The 6,832-nt window shown below is 40.4% G+C and overlaps 1 protein-coding gene across 1 annotated transcript; it reads left to right on the forward strand.

Moving 5' to 3' along the window:
- The first annotated feature begins 1,198 nt into the window (after positions 1–1,198).
- LOC104599152 (plasma membrane ATPase) lies at positions 1,199–6,832 on the forward strand. The gene is made up of 15 exons (XM_010261559.2): positions 1,199–1,457; positions 1,642–1,761; positions 1,869–1,967; positions 2,046–2,183; positions 2,271–2,585; positions 3,336–3,662; positions 3,759–3,878; positions 4,218–4,340; positions 4,418–4,522; positions 4,612–4,921; positions 5,010–5,524; positions 5,616–5,789; positions 5,900–6,082; positions 6,159–6,340; positions 6,456–6,832. Exons 1-15 carry the CDS (start codon positions 1,401–1,403, stop codon positions 6,550–6,552), a joined length of 2,865 nt encoding a protein of 954 aa, XP_010259861.1. The 5' UTR covers positions 1,199–1,400; the 3' UTR covers positions 6,553–6,832.

Genomic DNA, 6,832 nt, shown 5'->3' on the forward strand with positions numbered 1-6,832 from the left:
CAAATATTTGACCCTTAGATGATCTCCCTAGTTGGTATATCGAAAGTGGCATAATCCAACACTTAGTATGGTATCATTATCAAGTTAGGGATTAAGTGCTACTTTCTAGTTTTGCCTATGTCTCCAAGGTATAGGGTATAACTGGAAATGATCACTGTTTAGCGTTCCATCAAATACCCACTCATTATACCTTATGTTTAACCCTAGCAGTTGAAACAAACAGTTCCACCAATTCGGTAGTACAATAGTGTCGGTTTTAACAAAATAAACTCCCCAAACTTATCAAATAAATGAAAGCATTCTAAACTAATAAGTCTCCCAAATGTCCAATTTAAGGGATAGATAAGTGAAACATTTCAAAGTATAATATCACATTACATCAATCAGCCAAATTGGTGTTGATGACATACACTGTCTAACAAACATGCGGTCCCTAAATTTACACGAGACCCATGGGGAACCAATCCGAACCCATGCTCTCCATCCAGCGGGGCCAGCACTACCATAGCACCATGCAATGTGATCCTTCCCTCCAAAGCTCAATAACTCGAATGAACATCAAATCTTGTTTCAGTTAGGCGTTCCGGATCTAACACGTGTTATTCTAACTAGGATTAGGATTGGCTGCATGCCATAATCAATGATAACATAACACCTCACATCACCCATGAATCATAACCACTCAATCTCCCACTTTGGGGAGATCACATCTCCGCCCCACAACACATTCACGCCGTGTATTGAGAACATCTGTATCAGAATCAATGATGCCATCATCATCACCATGAGATATTCTCAATACACGGCGGAGATGTTAACTCCACTTTGGGTGCAATTTTGTTATGGGGGGCATTATCATTGGTTACACAGCCTCCAAACAGCAATCACGTCCATCTAATAATAATTTTCAATATGCATGAAAATGTAGAGAAAGTGACGAAGGAAAATGTGCAAAAGATCCGGACAGATTCGGAGTTTGGGTTTCCTGCAATCACTACTATAATCTTGCCGATCAGCAGATGAAGCATGCGGTCATCTTTATGAGGTGACTTGGGCTGTCCAGTTGCTTTGGACAATCGGATCCGGATACGCCGGAGGGGACGAGACACTTGACACTAGTTTGATAGTCCGTGCAAGTCGGTATTCGTTATGGACTTCAGACTTGGCTATAAAAGCGAAGGTGGTTTTTGAAGAGAGCATGTGCAGAAAAAAATAACAGAAAAGTTGCAGAAAGGAGGAAGAGAAATTTTGTTATAATCATATGGAGATCAAGAGCGGTGTTCAAGTGAAGGGTGAGCTTTGAATAGGACTGTGTTGAAGCTCTTATTGTTTAGAGAGGGAGAGAAAGAGAGAGCTCTTTTCTTCACAATCTCTGGTGTTGGTTTCCCTTGTCTGTAGCCATGGCTGGCAACAAGAGTATTTCTCTTGAAGAAATCAAGAACGAGAATGTTGATCTTGTAAGAATTTCTCTTTTATGTTCATCTTGCTATATTCTCTCTATATTGAGTTTTTATAGATACTTACAAAATTCAGCAATGACTCTGGCTTCATCTTGTTAATTCACTCCAAGTTCTATCATTTATTTTAGATACTTGTTTCTCTAAGCTTTCAGTATTAAGATGATTAATATTTTATGTATAGGAACGGATCCCTGTGCAAGAAGTATTTGAACAGCTAAAATGTACAAAAGAAGGTTTGACAACAGAGGAAGGGGAGCAGAGGCTCCAAATATTTGGCCCCAACAAACTAGAAGAGAAAAAGGCATTTCTTTTCCCAACTCATCTTCATATTAGTTGAAAATTCCCTTGGTATTTGGTTTTGTTAAAAGTTTGCATGATATCAATTGTGAAAAATAAACACTGAAACAGGAGAGCAAGATTCTCAAGTTTTTGGGTTTTATGTGGAATCCTCTTTCATGGGTAATGGAAATTGCTGCTATTATGGCCATAGCATTGGCTAATGGAGGGGTATCTCTCTCTCTCTCTCTCTGTGTGTGTGTGTGTGTGTGTCCCATTTACTAAAGGAAAAAATTGGAACAAACACAGGGCAAGCCCCCAGATTACCAAGACTTCGTGGGTATTGTGGTACTTCTTTTCATCAACTCAACCATAAGCTTCATTGAAGAGAACAATGCTGGAAATGCAGCTGCTGCTCTCATGGCAGGTCTTGCACCCAAGACTAAGGTAGGCCTTTTTCTCTGTTTTGGGAGGGGGTGTTAAATGATGCCTCTTACTCAGGTTCTGAAAGTAATTACCCATTAATGAATGAAGGTGCTAAGGGATGGGAGATGGACCGAGCAGGAGGCAGCTATCCTAGTACCAGGTGATGTTATAAGCATCAAACTAGGAGATATAGTCCCTGCAGATGCCCGCCTTCTTGAGGGAGATCCACTCAAGATTGACCAGTCGGCTCTCACTGGTGAATCCCTACCTGTAACCAAGAATCCTGGTGATGAGGTCTTCTCTGGCTCAACATGTAAGCAAGGTGAGATTGAAGCTGTTGTTATTGCAACCGGAGTCCACACCTTCTTTGGCAAGGCTGCTCATCTTGTTGATAGCACCAACCAAGTTGGTCACTTCCAAAAGGTATGGTAATAAACAAATGGATAGAAAAACTTAGCTCCTTGAGGCTGTTGGAAATGCTTGTCAGTGGAATTCTTTGGGAAGTCATTGAAAGAGCAAAGATATAATCCAGATCTCCTACACTTAAGTTGAATTCACATGCACGTCCCACAGCACATCCCAACTGTGTATTCAGAACATCTTCCAATGACAAGTATGGGAGATCTTCCAAATGCACGCTGAGATGTGCATGTGGGGTGCCAATGTGAACTCACTTATGCCTTTATACTAAGGCGAACACTAACCAATGAAAATTCGTCAAAATTTCAAGGGGGCAGTTTTGATTGGTCAAACTGTCATTGCTTAGGCTCAGCTTGGAAAGAGTACAAATACAAACATGTTCAGTGCAAAACCTTGTGTTTTTGTATTATTTTTGTATGTATTTGCGCTGTACATATTTGTATTTATACTCCTTCCAAACTGAGCATGTACCCCTTCGCATAAAGGTGTAAGTTTAGGAGATCGGAGCTGATAAAATAAACTTGCTTGCACCTATCTAATTGGCTGAAAAAATTTGGCTGTCTACATTAAGAAGCCTGTACTGTCCATGTGTGTTCTCCCTACATGACATGTTAATCCATATATGAACTCCATGCAAGAGTAACAGTACTGATGTGTGGCTTGGAGAGAGCTCATGGACTGCCAAAATTTTGTCCTAATTTGAATTCACATGTGATGACTGATTGATGGTTGACAATGATCAACATTGTTCAGGTTTTGACAGCCATTGGAAACTTCTGTATATGTTCGATTGCATTGGGGATGTTGGTGGAGATAATTGTGATGTACCCCATCCAACGCCGAAAGTACAGGGATGGCATTGATAATCTTTTGGTGCTACTGATTGGTGGGATTCCAATTGCCATGCCAACTGTGTTATCAGTGACTATGGCAATTGGGTCCCATCGGCTTTCTGAACAAGGTGCCATTACAAAGAGGATGACTGCCATTGAGGAGATGGCTGGAATGGATGTCCTTTGCAGTGACAAGACAGGGACTCTCACTCTCAACAAGCTTACTGTCGATAAGAACTTGATTGAGGTGGGTATTGAAAGGGATTAAACCTGAAATTCCATTCATGGTTGATGACTGCTTTTTAGAATCTTCTGATTGTGTGCAAACATTGTTTGATCACAGGTCTTTGTGAAGAACATGGACAAAGACACTGTGGTCTTGATTGCTGCTAGAGCTTCCAGAGTTGAAAATCAGGATGCTATTGATGCTTCAATTGTGGGGATGTTAGCTGACCCCAAGGAGGTAAGGAACCATTTGTTTCTTTGCCTTATTTTATGAAAATGGCAGCAAAAATTCAAGAGAATTTAGGCTGAATAAGGAAGTAATTTTTGGTACCTCATTGACCAGAATTCTTTGTATAAGAAATTTACTTGTAAGACTGTTTTTATCTATAGAAATTCTGTGTCAATTAACCAAATAATAAAATCAAGAGACAAGTAGGAAACTATCCAAAAAATAATATGATTTGCCCTGGAATTCAAACTTTCCTCTGATCGCTCCCAAAACTGACTGTACTCTTGCTCTATGGCACATTTGTAAACGTAGTTTTGTCTTTTCATTGTTTCAACTTCTTCCATGCAGGCAAGAGCAGGAATAAAAGAGATACATTTCCTTCCCTTTAACCCTGTTGAGAAGCGAACTGCCATAACTTATATTGACTCTGATGGCAATTGGCATAGAGCTAGCAAGGGTGCACCAGAACAGGTAAATTCTAACTAGCAATCTCTCTCTCTCTCTCTCTCTAAGATAAAACAACTAAACATATTATGTTGTATTGCAAGATTATTGATCTTTGCAACCTCAACAACGAAGCAAAAAACAAAGTACATTCTATGATTGACAAATTTGCAGACCGGGGCCTTCGTTCTTTGGGTGTTGCCCAACAGGTGAAATAATGGAACAAACTTTGTTTATGCTAATATATTTACCAAATGCTCAAAATTGAATTGGATTAGATGGTTTACTTCTTGGACAGATGGTACCAGAAAAATCCAAGGAAAGTGCAGGAGCTCCATGGCAGTTTGTGGGTCTATTACCTCTTTTTGATCCTCCAAGGCATGATAGTGCAGAAACCATTCGCCGAGCTCTCAATCTTGGTGTCAACGTTAAGATGATCACTGGTGATCAGCTTGCCATTGCCAAGGAGACTGGGCGTAGGCTTGGCATGGGTACCAACATGTATCCTTCTTCCTCTCTTCTAGGCCAGAGTAAGGATGACTCCATTGCAACAATGCCTGTTGATGAGCTCATTGAGAAGGCTGATGGCTTTGCTGGTGTTTTCCCTGGTAATTAAACTAAATAAACTAAACAAAATTGAACATTCCTTGTTTAACCCATTAAGTTGACTTTTTTCTATAATGGTGGATGATGTAGAGCATAAATACGAGATTGTGAAGAAACTGCAAGAGAGAAAGCATATATGTGGAATGACTGGAGATGGTGTGAATGATGCTCCTGCTCTGAAGAAGGCAGACATAGGTATTGCTGTAGCAGATGCAACAGATGCAGCCAGAAGTGCTTCAGACATAGTGTTGACAGAGCCTGGACTCAGTGTAATTATAAGTGCAGTTTTAACCAGCAGAGCCATCTTCCAGAGAATGAAGAACTATACAATCTATGCTGTGTCTATTACAATCCGTATTGTGCTGGGGTTCATGCTCATTGCTCTTATTTGGAAGTTTGATTTCTCTCCCTTCATGGTCCTGATCATTGCTATCCTCAATGATGGAACCATCATGACCATATCCAAGGATAGGGTCAAGCCATCTCCTGTGCCTGATTCATGGAAACTCCAAGAGATCTTTGCCACTGGTGTTGTCCTTGGCACCTACCTCGCCATGATGACAGTCATCTTTTTCTACATTGCGCATGACACCGACTTTTTCTCAGTAAGAAAGCATATATCCTTCACTTCTAACTCTGTTCCTTCATTACTTTCTACCCGAATCAATTTTTTAATGCTTCCACAAACATTGGTAGGATCACTTTGGTGTCAGATCCATCAGGAACAACGAAGATGAGCTCACTGCGGCTGTCTACCTCCAAGTGAGTATTGTGAGTCAGGCACTCATCTTTGTCACACGTTCAAGGAGCTGGTCTTTTGTCGAACGCCCTGGCCTTTTGCTCGTTAGTGCCTTTCTTGCTGCTCAACTGGTGAGTGTACAGTGTACTAGCCCAAAATTTCAAATTGTTACTGGTGCTTCATCCACACTTTCTTTCAAGTGTCTAATGCAATTGGCTAATCTGATAACTATTCATTTCAGCTGGCTACATTGATTGCTGTGTATGCCAAATGGGGATTTGCTAGAATCCAAGGTATCGGATGGGGATGGGCTGGAGTGATCTGGGTCTACAGCATTATTTTCTACTTCCCTCTTGATCCGCTTAAGTTCATCATCCGCTTTGCTTTGAGTGGCAAGGCTTGGGACAATCTACTTGAGAATAAGGTTAGGGATCATTTTTGTAATTTTTTTAATATTATCAGATGGAACTCTGGTTATAATTTTCTTTTGTTTTTTACAGACTGCTTTTACAACAAAGAAGGATTATGGTAGAGAAGAGAGAGAGGCACAATGGGCTTTGGCTCAACGTACTTTGCATGGCCTGCAGCCTCCAGATTTATCTGGGCTCTTGAATGATAAGAACAGTTACAGAGAGTTGTCAGAGATTGCAGAGCAAGCTAAGAGGCGTGCTGAGATTGCAAGGTATTAATGTGGACTTAGTGGTCCACCTTCAAATATTGTGCTTATATTTACTTCTGTGTCTGTCTATATTTATGTATAGATCTTGTACCAAAAACATATGTTTTCATGTTTTCAGGCTAAGGGAGCTCAATACACTCAAGGGGCATGTTGAGTCTGTGGTAAAGCTCAAGGGACTAGATATTGATACCATTCAACAGAACTACACTGTTTGAAAGAGAAGAATGGTGTGGAATTGAGTGTCTAGCTAGGCGAGAAAGTTGGAGAGAGAGAGAGAGATGGGTTGAAGTTAATTTTTTTCCTTGTTTTTCTTTGATTTTTCGCTTTCATTCTTGGAGGATGGAAGCATTTGGAAACATTATAAGAAGAAAAAGGGAGCTTTCCCAGGGTGTGATGTGTGGTTGGAATAAAGTTGTACTCCCAATAGGAAGAACTGTATTGAAAAGAGGATTTTTTAATATGAAATATTAATTCGTTCCCTTTTTTATTGTCCAA

This window comes from Nelumbo nucifera, chromosome 2 (genome assembly GCF_055504915.1).
Source record: "Nelumbo nucifera cultivar China Antique chromosome 2, China Antique-T2T, whole genome shotgun sequence".
In the NCBI taxonomy this organism is placed as follows: domain Eukaryota; kingdom Viridiplantae; phylum Streptophyta; class Magnoliopsida; order Proteales; family Nelumbonaceae; genus Nelumbo; species Nelumbo nucifera.